This window comes from Labrus bergylta, chromosome 22, assembly GCF_963930695.1.
Source record: "Labrus bergylta chromosome 22, fLabBer1.1, whole genome shotgun sequence".
In the NCBI taxonomy this organism is placed as follows: domain Eukaryota; kingdom Metazoa; phylum Chordata; class Actinopteri; order Labriformes; family Labridae; genus Labrus; species Labrus bergylta.
Genome location: NC_089216.1, coordinates 11,466,942 through 11,483,487, shown reverse-complemented (window position 1 = coordinate 11,483,487; position 16,546 = coordinate 11,466,942). Strand labels below are relative to the sequence as shown.

Here is a 16,546-nt window from a genome sequence, read left to right as displayed (position 1 = left end):
TGACTGATGGGTAACTTGATATGTTCAGTATGTCCAATGGATAATACAAAAGACAATTGGGTACATGACTTGATACATTACTCAGACATGAGGAACTATCAGCATTTTCCCATCATATCTTATCATGTGAGCTTTGGACCACACCCAATAGTCAGGTGGCTTAGGTCCAGATTTGGGAAGAATGGGAACACGCCTGAAAAAAGCACCAACATTTTTCCACATAGTCTCCATCACCATAGCTTTCAATTTTTGGGGGGAGCTGCTCCATCGAGATGGCAGTTCCAAGATGGCGGCCATGTAAAGTCTGTATGTGCCAATATGTCTTCCAAGCCACTTAGAAGGTCAATCTAGGTGTCAATATATACATTTTCTGGGTCAAGGAATTCATTAAAGCTTTTGAAAATATCACTAGATGATTATCTGTGCCAAGATCAAATAAATATGTTAATTTTGGCAATGTATTACATAATTTTCAACTTGGTTACTAGGCAACACACGCATTACACCCTCTGAGGCCTATTTTGGCCGTTTTACTCTAATTGTCATTTTACTTATGTATACTACATCAAAAATGTTTATCATATAAGTGCCTGGTATTTTTTTTTTATTTCAGCACAACCTCACCTTTATGATCTGACCATTTATTAGTCCCCTAGAGATACTGAATCAACACACAGGACCCAAACACACGCATAAAAGAGATAATTTGTTTATGATTTTTACATTTAATTCATGCATGCCATTAAGAAGTCATTAAATTATATATTATGTTGTTGTTGTTATTTGAGTTCGCTTTGTTGTTATGTTTGCTTCTGCTTGTATCAAAGCACTATAAACCCTTGTTTTGTTTTTAAGTGCTACACAAATACAATAATTGTTCATTATGAGTAAAGAGGAGAAAATTCAATTGAATCTGTCATTCTAATCCTTAGTAAAAAATTTTACTGAATTTAAAGAATTGTAGACCTAATTCAGGTGACCCTCCTTCACATCCCAACATTCCTTCTTTTGACAATAACATCATGGCTTCACACTTTAGAGGATTAAAAACAAGCATAGTGATGCCTCAAGTCTGTCAGATTTTAAGCCAGTTTGAATTCTAACAAAGGTTTTATTACACTTTGGTCCTATTATTATTTACTATTTTTAAATCCACTGGATGTTTTCCCTCCTTCTGTAGAGGTGGCCTGGACTATGTTGGTTAAAAAATATCGATGAACAATTTGTAAACCACCATGTTTACTTAAATGTGTCTTCTTTATGATTACCTATGGCTATTTTATCACTCTGTCTCATTCCATTGCTTTGTAAAATATTCTAATTCAAGAATTTAACAAGACCTTCTAGGTAGTCATGACAACTCTCTGTAGGCCCCTGACCTCTGTCCCAAAGACCCTTGTTCTGTGTGATTGCATGCTATGCATATAACATACTGGTTAATGTCCCAACAACCTAATTGTCATCTTTCATCCTATGTCAACAATGAAGTGCTCCAAGTCACAAAACCTTCTCAAGCTTAATGAGCCATCCTTTATTTCAGAAACAACTTGGGTCTTCAAACTTCAATAATATGTTTTTCAATCAAGAAGCATTTTAAATACCAGTTATTTTCTCCTAACCTTGAGTAGCCATCCATGTTTTTTTGAATCTCAGTTTTATTAATGAAATTAATTTAAGGATGTAGCAATGAAGGATCAGGTTCTATTTGCAGACTGGGGGGGGGGGGTACCAAAAGATTATTATGCATTGTGTATACAGAGATATGCAAATGTTCTTGAAACATTTAAAGAGTTGTACAAGTAACATTTTAGATGTATTAATCAAATAGCTGTGTAATTTATATTTGAACTACCTTTCCCACAACCAACCTAGTCAAGTATGGAAACTCGCGAGTCCAAACATAATACATTCGCCTAACCACGCACCTTCGCTGTTGTTGCTCTTAAAGGAGACGCATCCCTAACAGGCCTAGTCCAAGCCAACGAAATACGAGGCTTGCTATAGCTTTAAGAAGAAAATATTTGGTGAATGTTTGTAAATATTACATTTATCATATTCCGTAACATTTTTAACTCATAATTTAGTAATAAAATGCCTGCTTGGTGAAATTTACCGAGTCAACAAAACTTGCCTCCATCGGGGCCATCGACGTTTCGTTGGTGTTAATCTTTCCATGTTGATAACTTAACTATTTACAAAAGTATTAAAGGACCGCAGCAGTTCCATAACAACTAATTCATAGGAGGACGAGGTTTGCGGTGTTTTCCAAAAGAGTAAAGAAAGGAGCTTAAATGCAGGCCGCAGATGCATCCGCGGACTCGACTGAGCAGTCCAGCGGGAGAGGAGGAAGTAGAAAGCGCGTTAAAGCTGCAGTGACCCCCCCGGACGGCGTTGACTGTTTAACTGGTACTGTGCGTGTGTTGCGAGCCAGAGGAGCTGTATCTGACTGTCATGAGTCAAAGAAAACCTCAACCAAGAACAAGTCTCTGTGTCTTCATCGTGGACTAAGAAGAACAACTGGATCGAGCTCTAAAAATGCACCTGTAGTGAAGTAAGTGCGCGAACAAAAGGCACATCCACTACTTTAGCTGTGGTCTGCTACTGCGAGAGGATAGCTGCATCGTTTGAAAGAGGCTTGTTTGATGAACCCTTGCGAGTAATTTGCAAGAAGTCTTGTGCCTGTCGGACTCAGGTTTCTTAAAGCTATACGTGGGTTACCCGAGATAATTGAAACCCCCAAGAATTAGTTGAATGTAGCTGTTGTTCTCCTGTCATAGTCAAAGGAGTCTAAGCACACTGTGCATTGTTTTGTTATACTACAGATATATTTCAACATGCACCTTGCTGTCATTTACTCTTTCTCTCCTCCTGCAGACCCTTAAAGGAATCCCCAGCTGTAAAAGGTACAAAGACACACATTAGAGTGACTTTCATCTTTGAGCAGGGATTTTTTTCCTTTAATTTTATTAAAACATTCACACTTTGACTTTCTTAGTATCCAAAAACAGTCTGGGGACTAAGCCGGACAAGTCTATAAAGGGCAAAGGGAGACCTCCACGCAGAGCTTCTCGCACCTCACTAGCAACAGCATGCAAGCCAGAAGCAGAGGCTGAGGCTTCATCAAGTGGTAAAAGAAAAGACCAATTCCAATTGTCTTGATACAGTCTCTACCATTGTCAATATAAATATAAAATAAGACATACAACTATACAATGATTATTTAAACTGAAATGACATTGTGTTTGTTTTTCAGGAGAGGAAACAGGTGCCTCTGAAGAAAACAATAACACGTGAGAAGAATTCAACTTATTAAATTGTGTTAGTTTGTTTTTGAGTGTTCAGTTTTACAATTTGAATTCCATAGGGGCCCATATGATGTCGATGTCCACGACAGTATTTCGGATCCAGATGCTGCCCTCGATGAGGACCCTCCATTCAGGGATGACCCCAATGACCTCATCTGTCCACCCGAGACAAACATGTAAGATGCACTGCCTTTCCGCAATTGGTGTTAGTCATACTTTACAGAAAAACCTCTCAAACGACTGATGTTAAAATGTTGGCTTCAATGTAAATGATGCTTAATTGTCAAACTCCTCAGTGAACAATCGGAGCGGCGTGCAATGTTGCAAAAGGAGGTCAAGAAAGAGGAGTCGGATACGGAGGAAGAAGACATAAAAAAAGAAGAATCGACTGAGATTGGCGAGCAAAGTGATGATGGAGCAGGCGATGCCACTGAGACACCCAGGAAGTAAGAAAAGTTTGGATTCAACATTAGTAATGTGCAAAAGGACTGAACACTAACGATGACAACAATGGGTGTTTTTCATTTTTCACTGAAGCGTGGAACACAAACCTGTTTTATTAAAGCACAGGGAACATACCATAGGGTTTCCTTAGTGCACAATAAAGCAAGTAAACAACACAGATACAACACCAGGTCTGCTTATGAAATACAACCAGTTGTTGTTTTTTTCAGTTTTTAAGACAGAAAATATGATGTTATTGTAAATTCAGACTAAACTACACAAGACCCACATTCATGAGCCTCACACTGGTACAACAGCACCTCCATGTCATAATGACAATCTCAGTAAGATTGTTTTTTTTAATTCAAATTAAAGCCCAGACATCATTGCTGGAGAAAAACATGTCCTTTTAGATTCTCTTTTCAGTCATTTTGAACACATTTAAAACTATATGATGTAGTGAGAACAAGAAGGCTTGTCCAACTTGATTTGTATTCAATCTTCTTATGCAACAACAAAATTTATTTAGTGAAACTAACGCACACAATACACGTACAAGGCACCACCCAAGACTGTGTCCAAAAAACCTTTTGTTGATGCTGCCAAAGTAAACTCTCAGGCTAGCTTCACAGCTACATACATGACGTAAGCTCAACCACAATGTTGAAAAAATGCTGACCTGCCAGATGGATAGCCTCAGTCTGAGTCACCAGTCCTCAATTTTTACAGTGGATAACAATGATCATGTTTTTATATAACTAATGTGGATACAAGTAATTCTACTCTAGCAACCCATTTTAAGTTTCCTGATAGGAAACATGTCTATGTTTGGTCAAGAGGATGAAAGGAGTTGGTATGCAGGGCTTAAAGTTTCCTGGCACCGTGCTTTTTCTCTGACGTGAGGCGCTGTGATCAAGACAAATCAAGACAAATAAACAAGGAAGTTGTTATGGATGCGGTTTATCACCATGGAGTCAACATGCGTATAACTCTACACTTGCTTTCAACCTTACCAACATTACTAGCCAATCAGAAGCAGAGAAGCGCAGGTTTCATTAGATGTCGTGTGAGCATGACATGCTAGGCATACCGTTGAGGAATATTAAAAGCCACCCAGGTATGTTTTTATGAGGCTCACCTGTTTTTAACACGTGAGTGTTTACAAATCAGTGTTCTCAGTGAGGTCCGGACTTGGGTGATTATTTCCGTGCAGCATATCAGCTCTCTCTCTCTCGCTCTTTCTCTCTCAATGCGTGTGCAGGCAGGTACGAGTGTGTCCGTCATTGAAACTATCCGAACTCCTCTTTAAAAAAAAAGGGGTAATAATGGATTTGAAGTGTCTAAAATTGTAAATTCTAGTTGGCGTATTTTAGCTTTGGATTTTGAAAATGTCAAAAAAATCAGAGAATCGAAAAAGGCCAATTATTTTGAGTTTTCTGTTGAAGCTTTCATCACAAGAAGAAAACAAGAACCCAGAAAAATAAAAATTATCACGTCTTTACTGCATGACCGTGTCACAAAAAATGAATTGCATTCTGGATTTTCTTGTTGTTTGCCATTCATTTGCCAAGTGCATAAACAAAAAAAAAATAATGTCATCCTAAATTACATATCAGCTATACAGATCATAGGCTACTTGTATAAAGAAACGTCCGCACGGCTGGAATAGTGCAGAAGCACAACTCTGCAGTCATGCAGTCAGAGTGAACATGCATGACCAATAAAAGAGATTTCAAAAAGACACAAAAATATGGAAGCGATTAGTGATCAAAATTCAAATGATAAAGCTGATTTGAAAATTCAAATGCATTAACAGAAATGCTTTTTTAATTTTCTGAATATGAGTGTATTATTTGACTCAAAAATAAAATGATGGTTCATTTATCTAATTTGAATTTTAGTTTTCAACTTCAAAAATGCACATTCTTTGACTAAATTAAAATGAGGAAGATAATTACATTTGCTTTATCATTTTCAAAAAATGCCCCGCTACATCTGTATCATAATTCAAATGAAAAAGCTCATTTTAAAATGAAAATACAGGAACAGAAAGACGTTTTAATTTTCAGATTATAGGTGCATTATAGTGCTATATTTAAAATGAAAATTCAGTCATCCAGTTTGCATTATACTTTTACTCTCTATGTATGCATATTGTATGACAAAGATAAAGCAAAGATTCACCCCGCCACCCATCGTACTGCGCGTTCTGCCCGCTCGCCTCATAGACTGTAAATATTACGTTCACCTGCCTGGGAGCTGGAGTCTGACGTCACTTTCCTGTGCCGTCCACTTGGTCATTTCGTTTTCGAGTTGGTTTGAATTATGATCACTTTTTAGCACGGCAAGTTTGAAAACGAAAAGCCAAAGACCTTTTCGTTTTCATTTGAATGATGTCATACAATATGCATACATAGAGAGTAAAAGAAAAATGCAAACTGGATGACTGAATATTCATTTTAAATACAGGTAAAATAATGCACCTATAATCTGAAAATTAAAACGCCTTTCTGTTACTGTATTTTAATTTTAAAATTAGATTTTTCATTTGAATTATGATACAGATGTAGCGGGGCATTTTTTGAAAATGATAAAGCAAATGTAATTTTCTTCCTCATTTTAATTTAGTCAAAGAATGTGAATTTTTTTCAAAATTCAAATTAGATAAATTAATCATCATTTTATTTTTGAGTCAAATAATTAACTCATTCTGAAAATTAAAACGCATTTCTGTTAATGCATTTGAATTTTCAAATTAGCTTTAACATTTGAATTTTGATCACTAATCGCTTCCATACAAAAATGACAAAGATACTAGATCTTAATCAAAAAGTTGTGCAGAAAATTTACTCCCTTTATTTCTGTACCAGCGCTGTGTGCAGGTCACAATCTCGGGTACCCATGGGCTTATATTTTGATTGCAATTGTGTTGATATGGTTAGATTGTTCCTAGTATCATAACAATTCTGATATTGTGTGAACCCTATGTTCTAAGAAAATTGGAATGGAAAATTTAAAAACATTTAAAAAAATGTTTACATGTGTATCATGTTGACTCAATAACACAAGGTGCATTATCAGCTCCCCTTTAAACCAAGCAGCAAATCATGTAGAGTATTGCAAATGATCACAATTAGTATTATATCATTACCCATGTGATGTGTTTTGTGTTGTGAGGGTCCCGCCCCTACAATTAAGGAATCTTTTTTTTTATTTTAGGAGGGGGAGAAAACAAAAAGATGACAAAGCCTCCCGGCCACCAAAACGGAGGTAACAGTCTTCGTTGCGTTATTGTGGCACGTGAGGTGCACCAACTGGACGACTAATATTCAACTTTTGTTAACTTGGTAGGAAAAAGCCCACAGTGCAGTATGTCCGTTGTGAAATAGAGGGCTGTGGGACGGTCCTCGCACACCCACGTTACTTACAGGTTGGTGTTCTTTTTTAAATTTAGCCACAGCAACCACCAAATACTCTTGTCAAATTTGGCACAATGCAATAGCAACTATTTATGCCAAAGAAACAGCGATTGTGTTGACTGTAATATTCAGAAAACAGTGTTAATGTTTAATTAATTAAAGCTCCTGTATGGAGTTTCTAACTGCTGTGACATAGACTGAAATGAGTACTGTACAAGAAGAGGTAAGCAAAGAGATAGGATATACATTTTGTCCACAGGGGACGCCAAACATGACATGATGAAAAAGATCTTCACAGGAACTTTAAGTTGAATCCTTTAAATGACACCGACTCACCCTTTTTCTCTTGTTTTATTTTTTTATTTTTTATTTCAGCACCATATAAAATACCAGCACCTGCTAAAAAAGAAGTACATGTGTGATCATCCCTCGTGCGGACGCTTGTTTCGTCTCCAGAAGCAGCTGCTGCGCCATGCCAAACACCACACAGGTGAAGTGAGGGTCATACACTGTTCAGTCTGTAACAGGCCACGCGTGCCTGAGCTGCTTGAAATGCCTTTTAGGAGATAACAAATCAACAAGAGATTGTCATTTCAACCTGTCATTTCCTCTTTCTATTCTTATCTACTGTTGGATAAAAATAACACAATCTAATTGTTGTTTGTCTCTTAGATCAGAGGGACTACATCTGTGAGTTTTGTGCTCGAGCCTTCAAGAGTTCCCACAACCTGGCTGTGCACAGGATGATCCACACAGGGGAGAAGCCGATACAGTGAGTAGGGTGAACATGTGTCATGCACGCCCCGACATGTGCTGCGTACGAGGAGGTAGATTAAAAATAGACATGACGTGATCGTCATCAGCATGATTTCAAATGTGTCTAATTTTTTATAGAATTCTTTATTTTCAATAAACCCAAATTGCTTTCAAATCACCAGTCTATGTGGTCTTCTACCATCAATGTACAATACATGAAGACGTTTTTTTTTTTTAACAAAAGAAGGAGTGCTTCAACAACTCTTCATTTTTTCTATTGTTAAGCTTTTTAAGCCCTTTCTGTCAGCGCACTATTTATAAAAGCTAAGTGGAGCTCAGTTATATAAATCCACGTTGTGCACAGAAATAGAAGTACAACACATGCAGACTGAAGCATGGTTAATCCAAGTATGAATGAACAAAGGCGTTATAAATGAACATCCATCTCACTGTATGTATTGCTGAGGCTGTATCTTCGGGAGTAATGGGTGGGTCAGTCAGCTCTTAACGTGTAATGCAATGCTGTTTATTTCCTGGCTATTGTTTATTCAGGTAACTAGGTGTGAGCAGTCTGTTTGACTTGTTTTGCTGTTATTAAGACTTAATTATGGTGAAATTGGTCAGCTCTTTCAGTGAATCATTATACAGGTAATTAAAACAAACCAGCAGTATATTAAATAATAATTTGAAAATAATAACTGGGCTTTAACTAAGCTCTGACTCAGCCATTTGCAGTAGTTCTTCTCAACTGGTCTATCATCAGGACGCAACAATAACTCCTTAGTGAGACATCATGACCCAAATTTCTGACTTTGTTCAACTAATGACATTTATTTACTGGAAATCCATCCCACCTATTGAGAAACACTGAGTTACAGTATTGAAATGCAAGTAATATTGAACATCTAGTAGTATGCAGTATAAAATATGACTGCTATGTCTTTATAATTAGTTTTTTACTGATATTTTAAATATATTTGTTTTCTGAAGTAAAATTGTTGGTGCAGGACCTGCACTCGTAATAGAGTCAATTGTGGAGTTTCATTTCAGTTCTGATCATAACTTGGGCTTTGCCTCCCCCCTGTGGCAGGTGCGAGATCTGCGGCTTCACCTGCTGTCAGAAGGCCTCCTTAAACTGGCACATGAAGAAGCATGATGCAGAAGCCTCCTACCAGTTCTCTTGCTCTATTTGCAACAAAAAGTTTGAGAAAAAGGACTCGGTTATTGCCCACAAGGCCAAGAGCCACCCTGAGGTGCTCATCGCCGAAGCCTTAGCAGCCAATGGGGGCTCGGTGATAAGCAGCCCGACCATTGTCCCAGAGTCAGTCCCGACGCTCTCTCACACTGATTTAATTAGGGTGAAATTGGTCAGCTCTTTCAGTGAATCATTATACAGGTAATTAAAACAAACCAGCAGTATATTAAATAATAATTTGTAAATAATAACTGGCCTTTAACTAAGCTCTGACTCAGCCATTTGCAGTAGTTCTTCTCAACTGGTCTATCGTCAGGACGCAACAATAACTCCTTAATGCAGGATGTTAGACATACGGCCCGTGGGCCGTATCTGGCCCGACAGCAGGTTTTATCCGGTCCACAAAACATTTTGGGAAGAAGGAAGAAATGTATCGAAAAATATTTTGAGATTTTTTATAAATTAAATATTTGTAATACGTATAAACATGGTAATATTTTGGAACACATTTTGATATTTTTTGTTTGCAAGGCATCTCCTGAACCAGGGATGTAATAAAGAATATAAAAGGAATCAATTAAATCATATTTGAACAGCTACGACCCTTTATAATCTTCACTTATTCTTTTTTTGTGTTTATCTATGTATTGTCTATAGATGTTCTATAAAGGATCTCTTAAAGGTTTACAGATCATTTGGTTATCATTAACAAACACTTGATATATTGTATAAAAAGGTTGTAATGTGTGCAAAACACCTTGCGAGATATACCAAGAGCAATAAATACTTTGGGGGGGGAGGTAACTGTGTAAATATAACCAATGTCCCTAGTGTTTTTGATACACAGCAAGTGTTTTAGATTTATGGCTAAAAAAAATAACGCCTATCATGATGAGCTCAAGCTTTATTCACACATGTCTATTAATATCTAGTGTCTATTTAAAGTATTTTATATTAAATTGAACACATTTCTTACAATAGTTCAAGAACAATCTAATAGCCAAATAAACTGTCACTCCCAGTTGTCATATTTTTTACCAAACCTGTTTTACTGACTGTAGTTGATACCTGATCAAGGCAGTCTTGTGGAATACTAATACACAGGGATTGATTGTCTATTGTATGAAATTGGTGAATCAACAGTCAGCCATGAAAAACTGGGCTTCATGCAGTGCAGGCAAAGTCTTGATGCAGAGCAATGGCTGACAAGCAATAGCAGGTGTAAATACTAATTAAAACCGCAAGCGGTGATGAAGGTCCCTTGCACCCCTGTGCATGTCGGGGTGTGTTGCGACCGCAAATTGAGCATTGTGTAGTACTTATTCCTTGCAGTAGGAGGCACTATGGTTAAAGTTGACTATTGTTATGTCTATGTGTTCAGAGGCCAACCCTGATCATAAATGTGTAATTTGAAGTAGATCAGACAAAGTATATAGGATGTAGTACTTACTCCTTGCAGGAGGGGGCGCTATGGTTAAAGTTGACTATTGTTATGTCAGTATGTTCAGAGGCCAACCCTGATCATACATGTGTAATTTGAGGCAGATCAGACAAAGTATATGAGAGTTACAACCACTTCCTGTTTGACAGCGAATGATGCATCTGTATGGCGAGAGCGTTGGACGTAGGTGTTTGAGCTTGAAAGTGTTGTATGGCCAAGGAGTTTGAATGGTCCCCACCAAATCTGAGCGGGAAATGAGCTACCTTGTAGCAATGGCTAATGCTAACTGAGAAGCAGTAACTTCCTGTTGTCAACAGGTGGCGCTGTGACTAAGCAAAACATTTCAATCATGGATGTGTTCAGGGCAGGCCCCATATCATGTATGAGAAATTCTAATATGATTGAACACTGCATGGCAGAGATATGACCATTTACTTTTTTGGCAAGTTGCCAAAATGCACATCAAACTTTGAACGCACGCCATAGCCATACCCTTTGACAAAATAACGTGCAGAGCACAACTGCATATGTTGATCAGTAGAACACACTGACACTAAGTTTGCATCCAACAGCTGAACACTTTCGGCTTCGCTTCTGCCAGTCTTTATTTTTATACATCTGTTTATGTATTTCAGTTTTACTTAAACTGTATTTCCGTTTTCTTTTCTTTCTTCAAAAACAACATTTTATCCATAGTTCAACACAATATTCACAGCAATTTACATAAACTTATACTTGTCATTTATTTCATGCAAAAATGCAAAATAAACATTTCTGTGTGTTATTATTCTTTTCACAAATGTAAAATAATTTGATTCTGCTACTTAAGAGCTTCTTATCAATGTAATACAGTTGCAAACAGGTTTCCAGTTTAACTGAATAAAAGTTCAATTCTCGCATTATGCTGACAAATAACATGGGAAATCCCATAGAGAAACAGCAAAGCTAGCGGAGTTAGCGCTACACTTTTTACATGAATATAAGTACAAAATATGAAAACGAACACTCTTCATTAACCTACGGTTACTTTAAGAGATATGCAGGAGCTTTACAAAACTAGCAAAAGCGCATGGGAGCTAGGTACAAGCCATGACAGACATAGGCTATATGAACATGGCGATGAGCTAAGCTAGCGCTCATGAGCATCATAGCTAAAGTACCTTAAAACCTTCAAAACAAATTTAAAACACATCCTGACACACACTAAAGTATGGCGTTACCTTCCATATGCTATAGAAGAATATATAGACCACACTCACCTGTAAATAGGCCTAACAGGGAAATAATAGCAACAGGTGTGTTTCCTGTCCTGCCTCTGCTACCGAGCACACTAAGCTGTCTCACTTGGAGGTTACGCCTCCTTGTGGAACAAATTGGAACCACACTCTAAATTAAAATATTTAAATCATGGATAGTCACCACAAGATGGCAGCATTGCCTTAATTTCAGACGGGTTCTGTATCATGCATGAGAAATTTTGAACTACCTTAACTTGAGAGCGTTATTAGCCCCTCTTCCCGACATGATAGCATCCATGTTTGGTACCAATGGATGCAGTATTTCGTGCAGGTTCATTTGATACCTGTATTTATTTATTTTTATAAGTTTAGCTAGTTAGCGTTAGCTAGCAAGAGTTACAGCCACTTCCTGTTTATGGCGATGTGATTTGTGGACTTCCTGTTGGATTTTGAGGATTTGGGTGCAAGAGGGTTTATTGTAGGTGTTGTCAAGATGGATACGCATTGTAAAATTCAGAACAGTAGGTTCAACGTGCTGCGGGGGCTGAATGTTTGAAATATTGTAGGGGGCACCACTGAGCCATTAAGCCACGCCTACTCATTTAAACGGTATCAAATGTTTGACTTTACCACCAGGATCATATGTATGAAGTTTCGGAACTGAACGACTATGTTAAGCACGTGAAAAAACTACTTCCTGTTCGATGGCGACAGTGCGTCCGTATGGCGACAGCGCTGGACGTAGGCGTTTGAGCTTGAACGTCTTGTATGGCCAAGGTGTTAGCATGGTCCACACCAATTTTGAGGGGGAATTGGTGTCAACAGGTGGCGCTGTGACTAATCAAAAAATGTCCATCATTGATGAGTTCAGGGCGGATCCCGTATCATGCATGAGAAATTGTAATATGATTGAACACTGCATAGCTGAGATATAAGCATTTACTTTTTTGGCAAGTTGCCAAAACGCGCAGAAAAGTTCTATTACAGGCCACGACTACGCCCTTTGACAAAATAATGTGCGGAGCACAACGAGATATGCTGAGCCTGTCTAGAACGCACTGACACTGAGTTTGCGGCGATCGGATGAGCGCCTTCGGGCAAGCTCCTTCAAATAGGAAGGCTGAAATTGGCAATTTTGAGCCATTTTGGGCCATTTTTGTGAAATTCAACTTGAATTCGTGGACTTCCTGTCGGGTTTTTTGAAACACCGCAAGAGGATTTTTAGTCCATCCCAAGAAGCTTAATATGCGTACCAATTTTCGTGAGTGTACGTGAAAAAACCCTTTATAGGGAGGCCATTTTGAAAATTTCAAGGGAGCGCCACTGAGCCATTTTGCGAAATTCTTTGACGAAACCACCAGAATTAAATTCGACGGGGAGCCTTGGTACCATTCGGCGGAGTTCAATTGAACACCACGTCTCAGTAAGGAAGCGTTATGATTATGAGATTGGGGTGTTGAGTCAAGCTTGTTGTATCCAAATCAAAGCCTAAAAGTCAACTTTCATCAAATTTATTAAGCCCCCTTTTTATTTTCATTCTCAAATCCCACTTCATTAAATCCCTCAACCAATATTGCTTTTAAATTCCAAAACTGACATAAGGATCTCACCATGGCAACTTAGGAACAACACAATATTATTATTCACATTATATCACTGTCGTAATTATATTTATATTGCCTATGCATTTCCTTTAACATATATATATGTTAAAGTGTAGGGGTTCTTTTGTGTCTGGGTTCTTATTCTTTGTTTGTATATGCGTATGTCAAGCCCTTTGTCAACCCTTGTGGAGGCTAAGACACCCTTCTTGCACACTCAATGCATGTGGTTGTGGTTGTTAATTGAGCGGCAGTTGTTGAAGTTATTTATAGAAGACAACGTCAATCTGTTAAATGGAGTCTGCGTCTTTGTTCACACGCTTCACTTGTAAACTTAGTTAGCCCTACATTGGACATACAACCAAGTTATGTTTTTGCCATTATCCACTTCTATGTATTATGGCATGCTCCCTCCCTCTCTCTCTCTCTCTCTCTCTCTCTCTCTCTCTCTCTCTCACACACTCTCTCGTAGAGGTTGTCTTACATTAAAAACAGCAGAGTGGCAAGCAAGATTTCCATGTGGGATCTCTCACAAGGATGCGAATGTGGTCAAAAATGTGTGATCTTCTTCATGAGCATGGGCTTGGGCATCTCGACAGCCACAGACAGAAGGTGGATGTGGGGATGTTTAAAGAACGTGCCGTAATATTTAAAAAACAGGTTAATCACAAGCCGAAATTACGCTTAAGCAGCGAAATTACGGACGTATTGTCCATTTAAAACTGTTCATGAATGCGAAAAATATGTTGTGTATGACCTATCAAAGAGCCTGCATTCTCTCTGTTCCCAGTTTCACTCTGGGATATTACCATTGCTGGTCAATATACTGGAACCGAAGAAGACCAAAGATCATGTCATTACTGTGAGCCTGGAGAAGTAGAAGGCGAAACTCACTTTTTACTGTATTGTCCATTTTATGACGAAGTACCAACACACATAGCATGCTTCAGGATAGTGATATCATTAAATGTCTTTTTCAAAACCTCATAATTTCACAATATCTAATTTTAGTCAAAATAAAACACAAAATTAAGTACAATTAAAGAATAACAAAGATTAAATATTAAACTAACAGAGCTGTGCAGGTTTAAGTTTTTTTTAAATGCAAGATAAAAATGTAATTTAGCTTTTACAATATTTACAGATGACTACAGACAATTTACAGAAATATAAAATACAAATATTAAGATTTAAAGAGATTATTTTATTAAAGACTAATGGTGTATATACAGTTCTGTGGCCTGTGTGTATGTACAGCTATATAGAGATCTTTTCTTATCTAATCTCTGTCCCTCTGTTTCTTTTTCTTTTGAATGAGGTATTTATCGAGTTATACCAGTGTTTTGCTGTTGAATTGTTAGCTTTATCTTTGAATCATTTTTGTATTTGTTTCATTTTGTGTCAGTGTGATGGCATTAGGAAATGTTTTCCTTAAATATGTCTTTATAATCCCATAGGGATGGGCCATATGAGGCCAGACATAAAAATAAAAGATTAATTTAATTCGTTCATTCATTCCAGTACATACAAAACTTTCACTGAGGTTTAGAGGAGGCTATCATACATGTCACTCAGCTCCTGTTCAACTAGCATTGCTTGCTGTCTGCAGCTACTGTAACTCTGATTCTATCTTTGCAAGGCAAACACTTCAACTTGACAAACAGTGTAAGATCATCCCCTACTGGATCTGGTATAGATTTTATTTGAAGGATTTTAAAGTGGTTACTAAACTTCCACTTAAATGGAAATGATGTTTACTACACTTCTACAAAAGACACATTATTTTGACTTGTGTGAATCATGTTTTCATCTAATTTAACCATCAAATGTCATATTTAAAGCTCAAAGTGGGGAGCTTCTTAGCTGGTTTTGAAACAGACTGAACTTTTTTAATTACATTTAATTGTGCACTGCCCCTGTAAAAATAAACAATAAATAAAAATGTAAAAATGTTCAAGCCTAAGTTTCATTGTGAGTAGCACGTTTGACATTTATAAAAGAGAACAATTTGGGATTTCCATTTAAGACTTGTACAGGAAGAGATAAGCAAAGAGATAAGATGTCCACAAGGGGTGCCAAAAGCTACATTACCCCAAATATGCTCACAGGAGCTTTAAACACGTGTTTGTTGCTGACAACCTACTGAGGACCAGCAACAGAAGTGAAGAGGGCATTAAATGTTCTCACAGCAAAAACCAGTGCCTCAAGCAGCCATCAGAAATCAAGGTTTCAGTCTTTAAAGAGCCTCGGAGTGACTCTTGAAACGTCCTGTGACATCACAAGATTATAATTATATGCCGTGAGAGACTGCTCAAATGGCTGAGTCATGGGAAGATATCTACCCAGCCCTACAGGTAAAGTGAGAACAGTGGGACTTCAACAAGAATCTGTATTTATGTTTGTCTTTACTTCACTTGTGTTTTGGAGTTACCAAGTTTTAGGGAAAGTTAAGTTTGTATAATTTGAGACAAAACTGTGCCTGATGAAGTCATTCATGAAGACAAAACAAACAAAAAAAACAAAACTTACAGCCCAAAGTGTGACACTGTTATGTTTTAATGTGTTTATTAAATTTGTTCTTTATCTCCAACATCTTAACTCTAACTTCTTGTATTTCATGTCGAGCTTCTGAATTTTAGATCCTGCGGAGCAATTGACATTTGTTCATTGAATAGGCATCCTGTTGAAATGTGTGAGTTACTGATTTTCTTCTTCAAAAAAAGTAATGTGAATAGTTACTACAATTGTGCATTCCTGATCAGCTTTTTGTTCATATGATTTCCTGCAGAAATGTCTGGTTATACACAATTTGTACAATGCAGACATGTCCAAAACATTGCACATTCAGTGTTTCCTCTTGCATTTCTGGTGAAGTACGCGGACGACACAGTTCTCCTGTCTCTGCTGTCAGGCCCCTCTCAGCACCATGGACCAGTTCTTCAGGAGTTTGTGGAGTGGTGTGACAGGTCCTGCCTCGAACTGAACGTGAGCAAGACCAAACACATGGTGGTGACCTTCTCCAACAAGCAGAGGGAACTGGCTGCATCAGCAGTCACCACAATCCATGGGAATCCTTTCGAACTAGTAGAGGAGTATAAGTACCTGGGTACCATCTTCGACAGCCTGCTGAAATTCGCCTCCAACACC

At 37.8% G+C, this 16,546-nt stretch overlaps 1 protein-coding gene across 1 annotated transcript; it reads left to right on the top strand.

Moving 5' to 3' along the window:
- Window positions 1-1,948: 1,948 nt before the first annotated feature.
- Window positions 1,949-15,351, top strand: LOC110002628 (E3 ubiquitin-protein ligase ZFP91-like). The gene is made up of 11 exons (XM_065950345.1): window positions 1,949-2,551; window positions 2,875-2,903; window positions 2,996-3,127; window positions 3,254-3,290; window positions 3,365-3,481; window positions 3,602-3,751; window positions 6,969-7,019; window positions 7,101-7,179; window positions 7,544-7,658; window positions 7,841-7,940; window positions 9,015-15,351. Exons 1-11 carry the CDS (start codon window positions 2,292-2,294, stop codon window positions 9,322-9,324), a joined length of 1,380 nt encoding a protein of 459 aa, XP_065806417.1. The 5' UTR covers window positions 1,949-2,291; the 3' UTR covers window positions 9,325-15,351.
- Window positions 15,352-16,546: the final 1,195 nt, after the last annotated feature.

Coding starts and splice junctions, on each gene's coding strand:
- LOC110002628 (XM_065950345.1), top strand. CDS start 2,292: ATGCAGGCCGCAGATGCATCCGCGGACTCGACTGAGCAGTCCAGCGGG. Junction 2,552..2,874: donor AAAAATGCACCTGTAGTGAA/GTAAGTGCGCGA, acceptor CTCCTCCTGCAG/ACCCTTAAAGGAATCCCCAG. Junction 3,128..3,253: donor GGCTGAGGCTTCATCAAGTG/GTAAAAGAAAAG, acceptor TTTGTTTTTCAG/GAGAGGAAACAGGTGCCTCT.